We start from the raw sequence: 18,215 nt of genomic DNA, 5'->3' as shown, positions 1-18,215 counted from the left end.
GAGACAAAGAGAGAGAGAGAGAGAAGTCTGTGGGGGAGAGATTTTATCACAGCTATTATTTTGAGGAGACGGCAGTGATCTACTCTCCCTCTGAAAAGTTAATGAGCGTTATCCATCAGCAGGATGCCTTTATGAGACACTGCTGAGGCAACATTATGCTGACTGGCTTCACTGCTTTGTCTTTCTAATATGAATCAACAAACCTGCAGAGAGAAGTGAAAATGTGCAACTCTGTGTAATAGGTCAGAGAACTCGGGTTTTTAGTGTGCTGTGTGGATGAATACATGAAACCGACATACACACAACAAGGTAGATCTAACCCACAGAGCAGTTTGGTGCGTCAATGTGAAACTGAAAGAGTGTTTTTGTCTGTTACCTTGAGTTTAAACTCCAGCTGCGGCAGCACTGAAAGCAGCAGGTGGCTGTCTATGTTGTAAAGTTCCAAGATGAGGTCGAACACGTGTTCAGACAAATCACTGACTGAGGTCTTTCCCAGCATCAGCACCTGGTTGAAGAACTGATGAAAGACAGTGGGGGTTAATGGTTACTGATAAAGCATCCAAAAAAAAGAGATCCCAGAAGCAGACATTCAAATTAGGAGAACGCTTGTTGTTCAATTTAACTTGGTCAAAATCTGTAAATATAACTGCGAATATTCGGCAAAAGCAGAAAATATATATCTATAGATATAAAAGATGCAAGTACAAAAAGTGTGTCAAAGATTCAATCTTACATTGGTGATGTATGGCTCGATAGCCTGCGCAGTCCTCTTCAGCAGAGCTTTGGCCAGGTCATATGCTTGTTTATTTAGATTCTAGACAGACACAAGTACAAGAGGTGAATAAAAGAGAAGCTCAGAGAACATGATCAGACAGATTTGACAAAAACTACACAAAGAAAGGTAAAGTTGCAATCAAAACATTCTTAGTTTTTCACTCAAAAGGGAATCCACTTAGGATGCTTGCAGCAGACAGATGTTTGTGCAAAAACCCTAAGGCTGCTATACCTCTTTTCACCTGCAGGGGTCGCATTGAATTACAGGGTATAGAAAATGATTTGGCCTCTGTCTACTGACAATATCAACCCACTCTAGACTGTCCATTAATGATGCGTTTCACCTCATATCAAAATGGTTAGCTGTGTGTGTGTGTGTGTATGTGAGGATGTGTTGGTTTTTGTGTCATCGTGGCCTAGGTACCTTGTGTGCTGGCACCAGGTTGACCAACACAGTGTCCAGCAGCTCCTGTGATACAGTGTCTCCCTCGCAGATGATGGAGCTCATTAGGTCCACCATGTGCATGTGCACCTTCTGGTTATGGCCATTGCTTGGTTACAAACAAAAAAGGAAGGGTCAAAAGATAAAATATGACATCATTGCAAAACTTCAAATATAATATAATTCCACTGGTTCCTACTGAGGGACCCTTTTGGCACAATAATCGGCAGTGTTTTTTTCGTACACCAAGGATGAGATTTACTTTGCTAGCAGCAGGCATTTTTTTTTTTTTTTTCCCCACTCACTGGATCTATTATGTTTTGAAAACAAACTGGCTTCACACAAACAAAGGCTGTGATGCTCAGATCACACAGAGGGTGGGTTTACTTGCTCATAATCATTTACAAGCGTTTACCTAGATTTGTAACTCAGCAACTGCTGCCAGGCATTAATAGTATCACTACCACACACACTACCTTCTGAAAGTATTTCAAACGGAAAACAGAGCTCTTACATGTATATAACCAGAAAATTGTTGCATTGTGTTGGCACAACACACACACACACACACACACACACACACACACACACACACACACACACACACACACACACACACACACACACACACACACACACACACACACACACACACACACACACACACACACACACACACACACACACACACACACACACACACACACACACACACACACACACACACACACACACACACACACGTTCCAATGCCAAAGAGCCTAATTCTGTACTGCAGAATTTAGCCCTCAAGGTTGTGCTCAGCAGAGTGAAATTAAGAGCAGAGCGAGGAAGGAAGAGAGGATAGGAAGGAGGGAGTGCAATCATAGAGAAACAACTGGAATGCTACTGGGCCATTTCATGGTGTAGCAGCTGAGACAGATTGGGAACTACGAGGGCTTGTTTCTTTCATTACGGTCAGAAAAAGAGGAAATGTGGAAAAAACACATTATGCACCATTAAGAACAAGGACACACAAATATTCCACTTAGTGGGCTTTGATGGATAAAAAGGACTTACTTGATGACCTGGAAGAGGGTTCTGTAAAGCTGGGTGAATATCTCATTGCTGTCTTCCAGCTCAAAGCAAATATTGTAGGACTTGACCCATGCTATGTTCTGGACATAGAGAAAGGAGGCAGGATGTTAGTGACAATGTACAGAGCAACAAACAGGGTAAAAGACGAAGGTGGTCAAGGCGGTAGAACACAGCCATGTTTGCTTATTAAACCTTACAAACAAATGTTTATTTAAACCTGTGATTATTGTCTTATTTTTGGGTCATTTAGGAGGCAGCAGAAAACCAGGTGTGAAAACAACATTGGCATATTTGATAACGTTGTCATGACGACCTTGTTAGCAAACAGCTGCTTATTTAGCCAGCTAACAATTACGGAGGAATATTAGAATTCATTTGGAGTTGTATCTCTCATGTCTGTCTGCCGTCTGATGCCGAGCAGGTCCCACAGTCGGTTTTTAAGAGCTTTTTGACTGCAAACAGATGCCAGTTGCAGCCCGATAAACAATACTATGAGAGTGAACAGATGGCTAAACATTGAGCGGAAACCTGCTAGAAAAGCACTTAAAAGCCATGAGGAACTAAAGACTCTGGCCATGATTCTCTGGAGGTTCATCAATACCGCTGATGCCTCACCCATTACATAGTCATTTGACACATTATAATGAAAAAAACAATAACAGTTGCTTAAATGGACTAGAGCAGGGGTGTCCAAACTTTTTTCACTGAGGGCCACATACAGAAAAATCGGAATCTGGTGCACTTTGAGAGGGAAATTAAGAGGCTAAATCTGAAGAATTTTGCACGAAAAAAAAGAAATGGAGACACTGTGTCAGATGAATTAGAAGCTATTGGAGAAGGACACATAGATTTTCAATAATAATATTAATTTAAAATAAAATATTATTCAGGGTCCTCTGGGATGGGCTTGTTGCTCTTTTTCTTTTATGGGACATATTTCTCAGTAATATAATGAGTGCATTTAAATTATTTAAAAATTAAAAGCGCCATATTACATTATATTTTTAAAATGTGCCACGGGCCAATCAATCAGTGGTTGACACCCCTGCACTAGTGGGTTAAGTAAGAAATGCAAAAAAAAGAAAGAAAAAAAAGCGGGCCGCGGGCCGTAGTTTGGACACCCCTGGACTAGAGCATACAAGCTCTGTTAACACTCATTATGGCATCTGTTTTCACAGAGCATAATGTGACGTCTTGCTGGCTTTGTTTGAGATCAGTTGAGATTTCCATTACGCGTATAATTAAAAACAACATAATCCTATATACCCTTTAATGGGGACTATAGCCAGTTATTTTGATAAAACTGTTGCCTAAAGTGTAAAAGCAATGCATTATTTAAAAATGTCCAATTCTTTTTTTAAACATTGTTTTTGGACTTAGTCCAGACAGTACATTAAAGGGTTAGGGCCACAGGAGAGAAAATTATTTGGAAGTTATATATATTTTTTTATGCAATTGGAGAATATACAGTCAACAGTTCTAGAAAAAATATGAAATACTATATCGAAGAAAAAAAAGGAAATCTGAAGCTGAACAGCGGTTCAGGGAAAAGTTAAGGGAAACTGGAGCGACTGATTCTCAGTTTTTTTAACATCTTAAATCGTGATAAAGCCGCTTTATTGGGTCAAGTTCATCTCAGTCTAAACATTCTTTAAAACAAAAGATTCAGTGATCAAAGTAACTGTAATTTCAATGCCTAAAAAAAAGTACTGGTAATCAACACGTCCTTTTGACGCTCGTCTCATTTTCACACTCTAGCAACAGGTTTGATTTAATTAGGCTGCCAACCTGAAAGGTTGCTTTTTTCTTTTCTATTTTGAGTCTAAATTATTTATAGACACTTGTCTAAAGCTAGTATCCACGGCGATGAAAGACAAACCCATTAGATACGATTGGGGATACTAAAGGATTCAGACTCAATATGAAGATTGAAGTCGACTTTGATAGAATGAGATCACGCCAACGTTACAACTGATCCATACAAACACACAGTCACGCACCTCGAGCAGGTAGAAGTATCTGTTGAACTGAGCGCTTTTAGTGTCCTCCAGTCCTTTGAGTTGTCTTGTGATGAACATGAAAATGTCCTGGAGACAAGAAAGAAACACAAACAGTAAATAGTTAATGCTAAACACACACACACACACACACACACACACACACACACACACACACACACACACACACACACACACACACACACACACACACACACACACACACACACACACACACACACACACACACACACACACACACACACACATTAAAAATCAGCCACATCAGAACAAACCAAGTAAAGATTTCAAAATGATTCCCTCACAAACATTGATAATCAAAAGTTACTGATTCGCCTGTCTGATAAACAGCTTGTGTTGAGAAACTCTATATAACATTTAAAAAAAGGTGAGTCAAGTCAAGCCTGCTTCCCGAAAAAAGGATGCAAATAGCAAAATAATATAATCAAAATAAAACTGAATTTGTCAGTGAGCGCAACAGTATTTTGTCTCATGCACCTGAGTAACATCTCCAACAGCATACCTTGAGTTTGTCAGGCGAGGTGTAGGGCGCCTCGGGGGCGTATATTCGGAATATGTCTGCTAGACAGCAGGCCACCAGAAGACGCACGTCCTTGTCTGGGTGTTTGAGGAAGAAGTCTGAGGCCAGGTGGAGAGCCAGGTTCAGGTACAGCTCTTTCTCTTCCTCAGAGTCCTGGTCCATGTCCATGAAGGTCTTCACCACCATCTGGAAGAGGGATGGGAGGGGTGGATTGAGGAGAGACAAGGGGCTTTCAATTAACTGAAGTGTGTCATCAATCCAAGAAAAATAGCTTTTAAGTCCCTGTGTTCACTTACACCACATAATTTCAAATATCTAATATAAAAAGGACAAATCTAATAATAATGAGTCAGTATAAATGAATAATTAAAGGTTACCTAAAGCTACCTGCCTGTACACTGTAAAAAAAATATCTGGTGTTTATACACAGCCTAGACTCTGTAAATAGACATGTTGCTAGCTACATGTTGCTTTTTTTGCAGCGCACACACAGTAAGGACAGGCGGATTGTGAGGAGACAGTCACTGATATGACAAAGTTATTTTTTCATTCTCCAGAGTCGCTCAACTTTTATTCCAGCAAATGACATATGGGTTAGAGCAAAATGGATCAGAATACCATAAATGTATTCATCTTAAAAATGTTAAATACTTTTAAAACAGACTAGACTTTTTATAAATGCATCATCGTGACATTATGGCCTCAGTAGTAATGTGATACTATTATAGAGTTAACAAGGGAGACCTGGCAGCAGCAGAATGGCACAAAGACACTGACCTTGAGTCTGCGGACCATTTCCTCTTTGGAGATTTTGTCAGAGATCTCCTTGACCCCCGGGGGGTAGGTCACCTTCCCATCCGTGACTCGAGCTTTAGAGTGAGCCATCCTCTTTAGCTCTTCACTGCCTGAGGGACAAAAAGGGAAAAGAATGCTTGTAATGAATCATAGAAAAGCAGAAAAAGAAGGTGAGACAGAAGACAGAGACGGGAACTAAAAAGTTTCTAAACCATTGAAGGATTGCCAACCCCAACCAGAAGAAAAGCGAGAAAAAGCTTATTGTCAACTACTGTCTGTGGCACCCAAGGAAAACCTTTTAAATACTTCAAAGCTTTTGATAGAAGTCAGCAATAGGAGACCTCTGAAATATTCAGTGAGGTATTCACAGCACAGTAATGGCTTTCTGAGAGCTGAATGAAAGATGAAATAGTTGCATTCGGAGAGCGGGACGACTTTTTGACTGCAAGCTGCTGCTATCATTGTGCTCCACATTTCATTACCGCGGCCAGTAGCCTGTCAAGGATTATTACACCCATGTCATTTCCAGGCCGTTCACAGGATGCAAAATGTGCTTTGATTTCCAATTCAGCGTCTTGCTCATGGTGGGGTCCAGAAGCCCTTCTTTGGCATACAATGGTGAATACACTGACCGGTCTCGCCGCTGCCTTTGTTCCATTAAAAGATATTTAAAAAAGATATTTCATCTAGGATTATGACTTCATTCTCCCTCCTACATCCTCCTCTGTCAGACAATCTGAAGCTTGACTCATAAGTTCATGAATATGAAAAGACACTGCAGGGTGAACTAAGCTAAACGCTAATGTTTAAAAAAACAATTCAGATCATGTAGCCAGCCCAGCTATCATCAACTTACAATTAAATATAACCTGTATACACATGATGTTGTAATAAGGAAATGTTACACTTGCAGTGCAAAATCAAACCTTTTAAACATCAGGGGTTGATAATAATTGATAATTAAAGTGCCAGCAGCAGCTCACTCTGGAGCATCCTGCATGGATTTTATTTGGTTGTAGAGATTTTTATTTTATTTTATTTTTTACATATATTTGTGTACCTTACCTCTCCCTTTTCCCAGACTGTTAACTTTCCATTTCTGTCTTTTAATGAGCTAGAATTGTAGTTTATTTTCTTGGAAAAATATGTTGTGTAAAAAAAGATTATTGTAGACGCATGCATCGGTTTTCTTTTTGGACAATGAGACTAATTTTGTGGCATGACACTTCACATGCAACAGAACTTGTAGATACAGTTAATTGATTAGTCAAGCAACAAGTTAACGCCTAACTAATCTAATAATTATAATATTAAAGCAAAAATGTCTAACAATTGCTGGTTCCAGTTTCTAAAATGTGAGGATTTGGTGATTTTATTTGTAATACATACTGTACATGATCACAAATTTAACTGTGGCCTGTTGGGCACACAAAACAAAACAATAATTGAAGATGCTGCCTTGGTCCGTAAGCAATTATAACAAGCATTTGACAATCTAACATTTTATATCCAAAATTATTTATTAAGGACAATTATTGTCAGATCAATTTGTAGTGAAAAAAGACAGCCCTAAATCACTTTATTTTCATCTGAATAACACAATAATTCAATACAAAACTCACTGACTAGACTCTAGGGTCCCCTATTTAGGGGACTTTGTGATCACTCTCGCAGCAAAAGGCATACAACACTTCCATAACAATGTAGAAATAGTCATACTGCACATCAAATTAAACATGATAAACTCAGCTACAAGCACATATAAGTAATTTTTACACACACCAAACACAACTCAAACACCAAGCATATTAATGATCAAATATCAAAATCCGAATAGCGTCAGAAAGTCAACCCTCTCTCCACATTTCCATTGCTACCGCTCCGATACTTCATTGTATACACACAAATATCATCTCCAATGAAAGCTAAGACCATAACGAGTTCAACAGTACCACTGTCATGTCCCTACGATAAAAACTCAGTGAACCAGCGACCAAAGAATACAAAGGTAAACAATCACTTACTTACAGAGACCAACATAAATTCGCTCTTACCTTTGCGATATTTTGATGAAAAGTTGTACTTTAGAGCAAAAAACTCCTGTTATAGTAAATCCAACATGTCCCCTTTCGTTTCCAACCATTTCCAAGTGAATCTGACATATTTTTCACTTTCAAGGAGTCTCGTTAGTTCACCATGCATCATAGAAGGTTTACCGCGGGTACCATTTTGCTTTCTTACTGCTAGCCAATCATGTGTCTGGCACACATTTCGATACCTCCCCTAAAATCTATTGGCTCTTACGGTTAAAACAAGGTGTCAATCATCCGAAACGAACAATCATTGGCTGAGTTATGGGTCTGCGTATCCATCTTAGGCTACATGCAACAGTAGCCATGTTTACGCAGAGTGCGCAGAGCGCACGGTGTGAGACGGATACTGAGGAGTACTGAGGAGTTTTGAGATAGTTTGTTGTTGTTTTTTGGTCATTTATTATCAAAAATGGCAGAACATCGCCGAACCAAGTGCAGTATGGATAAGTTGATCGAAATGATAACTGCTGAGAATGCTGACGAACTTTCTGCACGGGACTCCAGCTCAGACGACAGAGACCTCGGCAGCGACAGTGACTACATGCCGCCTATGGAAAGGTACAATTCAATTAATTAGTTACTAGAGAGACATCCCAAAGAGATGTTCATATATACCAGTATATAATGTATATAATATCAGTTTTATGCTAGATAAATGCGTGTGTGTGCCGGCCTGTGTGTGTGTGTGTGTGTGTGTGTGTGTGTGTGTGTGTGTGTGTGTGTGTGTGTGTGTGTGTGTGTGTGTGTGTGTGTGTGTGTGTGTGTGTGTGAGTGTGAGAGAGAAGGGCAGGCAGGGAGGGAGGGAGGGAGGGAGGGAGGGAGTGTGTTTTTTATGTTGTGTTTACTTCCAAGATTATTATTATCACATGTCTATTGCTTATGTGAATGCATGTATTGTGTGTGTGTTTTACTTCCAAGATTGTTATTATCACACATCTATTGTGATAGCTTTTGTGAATATATTGTGAATGTATTACACTTTCAAAATAAGGCCACTAAATAATATTTGTTTCCTTCCACAATTGGTGTTGCAGTGATGATGAGCAGCTTCATCTTCCCAGACAGAGCCATTGCCTTCTCAGATGCAGCTAGGAAGTTACTCCACCGCTTGCCTCTACCCCCACGCATGCCCATCTGCTGGGATCCCGAGGGTGAAGACATCCATGTATTGCAGGAAATGTCAGGTACCACTGTCTCACTGCAAAAAAGAACTGTTTCCAGCTCTGGCACGACAACAAGTAGAGAGGAAAAGGAGACTCAGGAGGGGCTGTTTTTAGTTTGGACTTATTGTTGATATATTGTTTTTATTTGGACTTCACAGTCAGTGTAAATAGTTTTGTGTGATTTATTTTTTTACAGTTTGTTTATTATTGTTGATAAATAAATATGTTTCATTTTGATTCAAACTTCAGTTGCTTTTTATGGTTCTTTGAAAATTGTATATAGTTTAGGTTGGTTATGCAAAAAAAAAATCAAAAATCAAAAAAAAAGTCAAAAACTCTTGAAAATGTATGTGATGATCACAGATAATGACATAAAAGTGAAAAATATAGTTCAGTACATCAAAAACTTCAAATGGCACAGCTAGTGCCAAAGTGTGCCAAAATGTGCCAAAATGACCATTTTGGAGAGTCCGCCTGACTAGTCTGTACTAAAACCTCTGTAATTCTGCTCTGCTTCACTTTATGAGGATCAAACTTTGCAGGGATAATGGTAACACCTTGTGCTATGCTTAGATGTAGAGTTTTAGCCCCATCAGCATCATTTCAAAGAGATATTCATTGTAAAAGTGTGATTTTTTTTAGGCGGAAATGAAATCAGTAATTTATGCTTGTGTGCAAACTTAATTGACTCTGAGCCAGTGACATAAATACTGATACTTACACATCTGAACACATTTCACAAGTGTTCCCTTCATAATGACACCACAATTATTCAAATAGACCTTGTAGATGCAGAGATATACTCTATTCATTTTGGGTATGTCATTTTCGAGCAGAAACCTAAAAAATAGGCTAGAGCTTAAGAGGTTAACAAACATGTGTTATTGCCCTCTGCCAAGCCTGACACCCTTCTTCAATTTCAGTCAGTGACAAAACTGTCACCTCGTTTTGAAAGTGACACCTTTTGATATAACTAATATAAAGGTGCGAACACACTACACGCGTACAGACGCGTATAAAATCGGCAATTTTTCCATAGGGAACCATTGGTTTACGCGCGTACATGGCGTGTAGATGCGTTACTCGCGCTAAAGCAACATTTTAGCCGCGTCAGCCGCGTATATACGCACCTACGCGCGGAGTTCAAAAAATGTAACTTTTTACGCTCCTACGCGTGACAATTAGCCGCGTTGACCAATCAGCGTTGGGCTTGACCCGACGTCACATACATTGGCACGGTCGGAAAACAGTATACACAGAGGCTGAGAAACACCGAGGAGGAAAATGTATTGCAGGCGGCCCGGTGCTGTATGACAGCAGCTCGGGAATAGAAGACGTGGGCAAAGTAAACTAGGGGAATGGACTTCCTGGTTAATTCAGTGAATATGTGTGGCTGTGCTTTAGCCGATAAACAAAGTTAGCGCCGTATAGCATTAATTAACTCACCCGGTTGTGTGCGGGCGGCTAGCGCCTCATATTATGAACCCAAACATGACGGCTATGTCCGGGGCACTTTCACAACAAGTACAGCGAAGCACCGGTAGGGTAATGTTGGCTACTTGCCTTTATGTTGTGCCGCCGTGCACCGATGCTGCTGTAACTGTGTTTGTTATGTAGCTGCCGTGAATATGCAATGCTGTTTTAATGCTAGGCTATTTGTGCTGTTCAGTTTGTCTTTTGGCACAGTTGTTGGCCGTGTTGTTGTTGTTTTTGTGCGGACATGCACGCTGTTGTGTCGGGTCTGATCGCAGCCATGGTTGAATAGGGGAAATACAATATCGGGAGGGAGAATAGGCACGTTACGCGCGTAGAACCATTTTTGACACAAAATGATCAAGCAACATTTTAGCTGCGTTACGCACGTAAAGCATACGCGGGTAACGCGTGTAGTGTGTTCGCACCTTAAGAGTTTAGAACCTTGTCAGACCATTTGCATCACTTGTTAAAAGGAAAGCACATTGTCACATTTTCACTTTGTCTGACATATATTTACTGTTAAAGCCGCAGAGCTGTCTGAATTATGGTATGCACCAGCATCTGTGACTGCTGGACACAAGAGTGTTTTCCTGACCTCTCCAATTTCTCATTCTGCAACAACCAGCTTTCCCAGGGGGCTCGGAAAAACAAGTTTGAACTACCTTTCAAATTGCATGTATCACTGACTGTTAAAGGTGCTGTAAGCTGAATGGTTCTTTTAGCTAACTTCCTGTCAGTTACTGCAGTTAGCAGTCCCCTCGCTCGTCCCTACTTCACCACATTAATGCACTGCGGTCTTCAAGCAGCAAGTTATCTAGCATCATCTCAGATCCATAAGTGTGATAAAACATGATAAAAACCATCAAAACAGACATTGGGAAGGATTTTTACCTGCTCCACCATTGTACAGGGTTCGTACAGCTTTTTAAGAGTAAAATTCAAGCACTTTTCCAGCACTTTCAAGATACAATGTCAACTTTTTCAAGGAAGCCGAAGCTTTAAATATATACAGTATATAAATAAATGCTTATGATTTCATACATTGCCTTATCTGTAAAATGGGAGTGTTCATAATATAATGTGTATGGACAATCACCAAATTGCAGTATGGCCCTAAGGAGACCTTTATCAGTTTAGTTCATATGCCAAAAATGACCATCTATCAGGTTAATAACAACATGACTATACTTGAGCAATATCACATGAGATGGAGCATATTGTCACTCTATATCAGTGCTGCTACAGTGTCCTCTCTCCCAGCCAATTATTTTTGCTAGTGTCCTGCAAGTTTACATATTGTTTATAATAAATCAGAAATAAAGACAATTGGAAAATGTGATAAAACATCAAAAATCTTATTAAAATAAACTAATTCATGAATTGCAAAGTCGTAGGACAAGTTTTAAGTAAACATTGGGTGTGGACACATTAGAAGTGGAGGTCTGGGGGTCCCCCCCAAAAATCTTTGAGCATTAAACACTTAATTTCCTGCATTCTGGTGAATTTTTATGAAGCAATGTGTGCCTTTTCTGCATTCATTTTAATGAAAAAAAGGAGAACATTCACGGTTCCGCTGACACAAATTTAATTGAATAGCCTACAATGCATGTGTAGTGCTTTCAAAAATCTCCTGTAGCCTATTGTTAAAACATTTGGTTAAACTGTAATAAAGGTAATTATTCTATATCATGTCTACTATTGAGGGTTGAGTGGCTGGTGGTATTTTACTAGCAGCATTAGGCTTTATTCAAAGAAGAAAACAAGTAGGGAACAGTTCAACACCAATGCAAACCAACCTACTAAAATAAAAACATCTGGGGACCAACCCAGATATTTTATTTTAGTAGGCTCCCTCCTCTATGCTACCTTAATTTGTGTTATGAAAAGTGCTATAAATGTGCAATACATAGGATACAGTTAATTACACAGAAGAATAAAAGCATTTTTATTGGCGGATGAGCCATTAATAACTTTGCAAACCTAATTTTCAAACAAATGTACCAAAAACAATGTACAAAACGATCCAAAGAACTTCTGAATTTACTTGAGTGAGATTGAAGGGTTAATATGTTTGATGCATGCGCGATTGCGCGCTCACCGGCCGGCGGGGACACAATTCTTATCAGCGGAAACTTGGCACGCTATCAACACACATAGAGAAGGTGCAGGGAGGGGGCTCGCCTCACGCTTCGAATGCACAGTGCACATCAAAGTATAACGTTAATGCGCGTTCAGAAAGAGGAAGTCACGGCACTCATGTCTGTTAAGCCCGTATCTCACTGGGCTGCGACAGTTTGCGACAAGTTGGAGACTGCAGTCGCGAGGGAGTCTCTAAACTGTCTCCAAACGTTCGCGGAGGTCTCAATTTCCTCGCATGAGTGTAACATCACGTTACAATGAAGTAACCCCCAAGCTTACGTTATCTAGCTAACAACATGAATTTGGAGCAATACATTATTGAAAACTAGCTGGTCAGCTAATTGCTAACGGTGTTGAGCATCAATTTAGCATGCTATTTATTTGTATCAACAAGTCAATTACACATACAAACTCGGGATTTGGTGTAACTTGCAAAGAATAACATGATTGAACAGTCAACCAGAGTGACATAGTCCGATACGTTTTAACGAAAAAAAATTCTCAACTGATTTACCTTTGGCAGGAACTCTAAGTGCCGATTCCCCCATTGTGTACAGCTGGAGGTACTTTAAGCAGACCGTACAGTAGCCTATGCCTGTCGGTTATTAGGGCCTCGTCATAACCAAATGGAAACGGATATCTGATATGGAAGTATCGGGAGCAATAGGTCCATGAGCAGCGACTCGTGGTTCTGGATAATTCCTGGAGCGATCGCCAGGGTGTGGCGCGTGTCCCAGGAAAGAAAACACGGGGAGCAACTGCACTCGTGCATACAAGACGGCGGCGAAGAAAACATTGCGACAGATTTTTTTTTTAATTTACAGAATAAAAAAATGAAAGAATTTGATGAATTACGACACTGGTCAATAAAGAGAAAATCCAGCATTTTCCAGCACAGTGTTCAGATTTCAAGCACATTTCAAACCTTGAAAACACTCGATTGAAAATCAAGCATTTTCCAGACTTTCAAGCATCTGTACGAACCCTGATTGTAGGCGCATACACAATCACCCATCTGTTGCTCTGGCGTGCACCAGCAGTGAGACTATGGAGTGTATATACTATATATGAGTGAGACGAGTGTCGGTTTGTAGCGTTCTCTCTTCTGATTGGATAAAAATTTTGGGATACTACAATAAGTTTATTTGCCGATTACATGCAAAGCAGCTGACTGAGAGATCGGCTTTATGAAACGCGCACATTATGTAAGTGATCACTGTATGAATAAAGAGCGATTTTACACTCATATTAACATAAATAAACCGCTTACTTCATCTTTAAGTGTGTATATTTATACTAGAAGTGGAAAATATATATATTTTTTAATTAAAGCGGCTACGAGTAACATTTAAATATCTTTTAAACAGCCTCATGTTTCCTCTGATAATCATAAATGACCTTTAACAGCAAACGAGACCATCAGTGCAAAGAAAGACGTTTTTATTAGGGATGCACCGAATATTCGGCCACCGAAAAAGTTCGGCCGAAAATGGCAAAATAAGTAATTTTCGGTTTCGGCCCGAAACAGTTAAAAAGCCGAACAACATTACCGAAAATTGGTGAACTAAATGACACTAAGGAAATATGTTTTTAAAAGAGCTGCGCGCTTGTAAACCAGGAAATGGCAGTAAAGAGAGACGTAACCGTGTATGCGAGTCCACGTCTCTTTGTGAGCGCGCAGCAGAAGCAGTTTGGAGCGTGCATGAAAATGTCAGAGTCCAGTGTGGGAGAATTTTTTCAAACTGGATGAAACACGGCGCAGACAGTGCAATGCTTAATGCAGCATAAAGTTAAAACGCTCGTCCAAGACTGATGTTTAATCACCATAGAAACACAAAAGCCTTGCGCGAGCGAAGCAGCACTCTGTGACAGTGTGACAGTTGGTAACGGTGTCACTCACAGTGACACCTCGCCGGTGAGGGCCACCGCGCAAAAAAAAACTTTAGTTTGACATCTAAAATGATTACCGGAGATATCCTGTCCGTTAGCGCTGGTGGGGGAAAAGGCTCCTACGGTCTGATTGCATTTCTCGAGCCTGAATACACTAGGGCTGGCCCGAATACCATTTTTCAGGCTTCGAATATTCGTTGGTTTTTCCGAGCGAATATTCGAATATTCGTTCCAGAAAAACACACCATCAAAAAATACATAAAAAAAAAAAAAAAATTAAAAAGATTTTTTTTTTTTTTTAAACGTTATATCCCTTTATACTCCCTGGAACCGATTTTGACAGTATCTGCATTTTGTTGAAGATTTACGCGCTCGGAGGTGAAGTAATGGATGCGCTATGACACTTAGTGATGTAATATCCTCCTAAATGAGCAATACTACTACTACTACTACTACAATATTACTAACTTTTATATCCAAATATAAAATTATTTGATGACATTATATTGCAGTACTAGCTTCTTGCAAAACATTTTTTTGAAAAAAAAAAAAAAAAAAAATTATATAAAAAAAAATATATTAAAAAAAAAAAAAAAAAAAAAAAACGAAGCTCCGAATACTAATTTAAGCTCCGAATATTAATTTTCCGAACGAATATTCGAATATTCGAATAATTCGGGCCAGCCCTAGAATACACAGAGCCAAGTCGGCAAACTGACAGCGCGACTAAATATAGCCTATGTCCAGCAAGCCGCCTCCCCCCGTTAGTTTCAGTCTACAGACGAAAAGGTTACAATCACCTCCTAAGAATGGACATTGTTTAAAGCCTCTCATTGTTATGATCTGGGCTTTGAAGCAAATTCTGAAGTCTGAACATTATGGTGGCAGCTGTGGTGCAGTTTTTTTTAGAGCAACTCAACCTGCACTGCAAAAAATGAAGAAAGGCAATAAGTCAATCTTTTTGTAGATTCATCCTCATATAAGTCAAGGTAAAAATCAGTGAGAGGTTCACAAATTAATTCCTAGTAAAATATTAATTTTACTCTTAGATTTGAAGGTTTTACTGTTTAATTATTTATTTAGGGTTGCTTTTTAGTTGTAGGCTATGTTTGAGGAGAACATTTGGGAGTTCATGTATGCAATGTTGAAATAATTTACTAAATAATAAACAAAACTGCAAAAGCCTCTTTCGGTATTCGGTTTCGGCCAACTGTTTAATTTGATTCGGTTTCGGCCAAGAATTTTAATTTCGGTGCATCCCTAGTTTTTATATAGTTTTTATTACTGCTTTTGGTCTGGTCACACACCCAGTCCGATTTTCGGTTCGCTCGTGCATGCTCTATGGTCACATATCCGTATTGGTCGCAGATTTCAGTGTGGCGCTGCAACGCGATTTGAGAAGCCTATCCCTCCAGGTGAGGGAAGGGGAGCGGAAGCCTTGTTTGAGACAGTTATTTGTCGTCATAATGACTGATAACAGGGCTGAACCATCAAAGAAAGAAAAGAGAATGCAATGAAGAAAAGCTAAAAGGGAGAGTGATATAGGCTACGGGCGGGACGAGGGAGTTGCCAAGCAACGTGTATACAATTTCACGAGAGCGAAACTAGACTGCAGTGTTTACTCCTAAATGAATGAGCGGTTGGTACTAACACAAAGTTTGCTTTGCTTCACCATCATCAGATAACCATTATCTGAAATAGTCATTATTTACATCAACAACACAAACACATTACCTCATCGTGATCCATACTAACTGCCGTCTCTCGTTCATTCGCTTTCTGTGAGGACACGTAATCTTTCAGCTCTGTGAGAGAGAGTAGTTAGGTGATGCTGCTGCATCAACTCATTGCAACCAGGTGTGTGTCTGTGTAGCACTGACTGGCATTAGTTGATGCAGTGTCAAAACCACTCTCACGGAGCCGAAAAGAGTCCTCACACTTTCAACACACGGACATGCACTATATTGCGCCCTTCTCAGTTCACACTCGCACGCCTGGCACGAGCTAGAAAACAGCTTTGCGACAGAAGGGCGTCGGAAAAATACGACCGCTTTTGTCCAAAGGGGACGCCAACGTGCCATGTTACTCGTAGTGTCTTTAATTCATTTTTGTTTGATCATGTAGCGAATGTTTGACCCGGGTTTGATTCCCGCCCGCGGTCGTTCCCGCCCGCGGTCGTTCTCTGCATGTCACTCCCCTCTCTGCCCCATTTCACCTCCGTCTTGCCACACTATCAATAAAGCATGAAAAATGCCAAAAAAAAAAAAAAAAAAGTAGCGAAGACAGCGGCATGAGGGTAAACAAACAGTAGGTTGCAGTAATTCATTTATTTACGTTGGTTGCCAACCACTGTTAAAAGGAATACTTCGACATTTTAAATTTTTAGGGATTTGCCTCACTCTGCTGCTGAATATATGGCGACAACCTTATCTAGTAACTGTGTGTGCATTTTTTATGAAGTTAGGGGTAGGGCTGGGCAATTAATTGAATTTCGGCTTCCCTCGATCATGAAAACAAGATAATCGTAAAAAGAATATTGGGCCTCAGTAGCTAAAGGGAGCAATAGCCTGCCTCTACTGGCAGCAAGATAAACTTTACAACAACATCACAAAACGCTCCTGTGTGCTTGTTGTGACTCGTATATTTACCACGCTATGTTGCGCTCGTTATATTTGGCACGTTGATTCTTTTAGAATCAAATACATACCAGTATGAAACTGCAGATGGGCTTCACAGTAACCTATGTAAACAAGACGTCTGATTATACGGAGCAGAAGAGAGATGGCTGTGAAGATCCAGAGTCGTATCGATTTGAACCAGAATACACTGAGGAGCAACATGTGTTTTGGAAGGGGGGCGGTCGAGGAGAGGCTGCAGCAGAGGCATTCTTTTTCTATCTGCAGGTTGACAAGCCCCACGCCCACACCGCCAGTTGTGACTCTCCCCTCGTCCCTACGCTGTTCACTTGCCTCAGCCTATCTATTTGCCCGCTCCCCTTCCAAAACATGTTGTTTCTCCTCTGTTTATTCTGGTTCAAATCCATACGGTTCTGGATCTTCGCAGCAATCTCTCTTTTGCTCCATATAGTCACAGAGGTTTTTTTAATTAGAAGCCAATCTGCGGTAGTTTGCGCATGCGAGATGAGCCGGTTTCTGCCGGTATGCAGAGCAATGTAACGAGAGTCGTGTCAACTCTCTCTCTGCCAGTATGCATTTGACTCTTGAATGACAACGTGCCAAAAAGAATTGGCGCCACATAACGTGGTAAATAGACGAGACACAACAAGCACACAGGAGCGTTTTGTGATGTTATAAAGGTTATCTTCTTGCTACCAGTAGAGGCAGGCTATTGCTCCGCTTAGCTACCAGCGCTGGAGCTAAGCTAAAATTTTGAAATTCCTTTAAAAAAATGGACAAGTTTTTTTTTAAGCGTGGTTGTATGAGGTACATATGCATCAGGGTTCGACATAACCAGGGCTGTAAACTAGCGGTCGCCACTCGCCAAATGCGACCAAAATATTCCCCTGGCGACTTAATTTGGGAGGGATACATGCCACTGGGGCGGGTAAAAGTTTGTCCCGATGGTCGTGCTCTTGCGATAAATTATGCATGATAGAACAAAACATTGCAGTAGCTGTAAACTGATAAATTATGACGGTAGCAAACGTCAAGCTAAACTGGTGATTTGTTGTGTGTCACACTGAAGTAGCTCCCCCGACGTCACCGCTGTAGAAAATAAGTTCCCCCGAAGAAACGTAGCGTGCGCGTCACCGCCATAGAATGTGAAGAACGCCGCTCTTTAAAAGTG

The 18,215-nt window shown here is 40.3% G+C and overlaps 1 protein-coding gene across 2 annotated transcripts in view; it reads right to left on the bottom strand.

The window, feature by feature from the left end:
• pds5b (PDS5 cohesin associated factor B) overlaps nt 1–18,215 on the bottom strand; it is a 47,970-nt gene that overhangs the window by 18,584 nt on the left and 11,171 nt on the right. For both annotated transcript variants that reach the window (XM_080041708.1, XM_080041709.1), the window contains exons 2-8: nt 5,630–5,757; nt 4,835–5,038; nt 4,294–4,380; nt 2,276–2,373; nt 1,199–1,325; nt 734–814; nt 377–517 (exon numbers count right to left, since the gene is read on the bottom strand). In XM_080041708.1, coding sequence (XP_079897834.1) covers nt 377–517; nt 734–814; nt 1,199–1,325; nt 2,276–2,373; nt 4,294–4,380; nt 4,835–5,038; nt 5,630–5,737 — 846 coding nt within the window. In that variant the 5' untranslated portion in view covers nt 5,738–5,757. The remainder of the gene's footprint in view (nt 1–376; nt 518–733; nt 815–1,198; nt 1,326–2,275; nt 2,374–4,293; nt 4,381–4,834; nt 5,039–5,629; nt 5,758–18,215) is intronic.

Source organism: Ammodytes marinus, assembly GCF_949987685.1.
Source record: "Ammodytes marinus genome assembly, chromosome: 14".
Lineage (NCBI taxonomy): Eukaryota > Metazoa > Chordata > Actinopteri > Uranoscopiformes > Ammodytidae > Ammodytes > Ammodytes marinus.
This window is presented reverse-complemented; position numbering and strand designations above follow the sequence as displayed.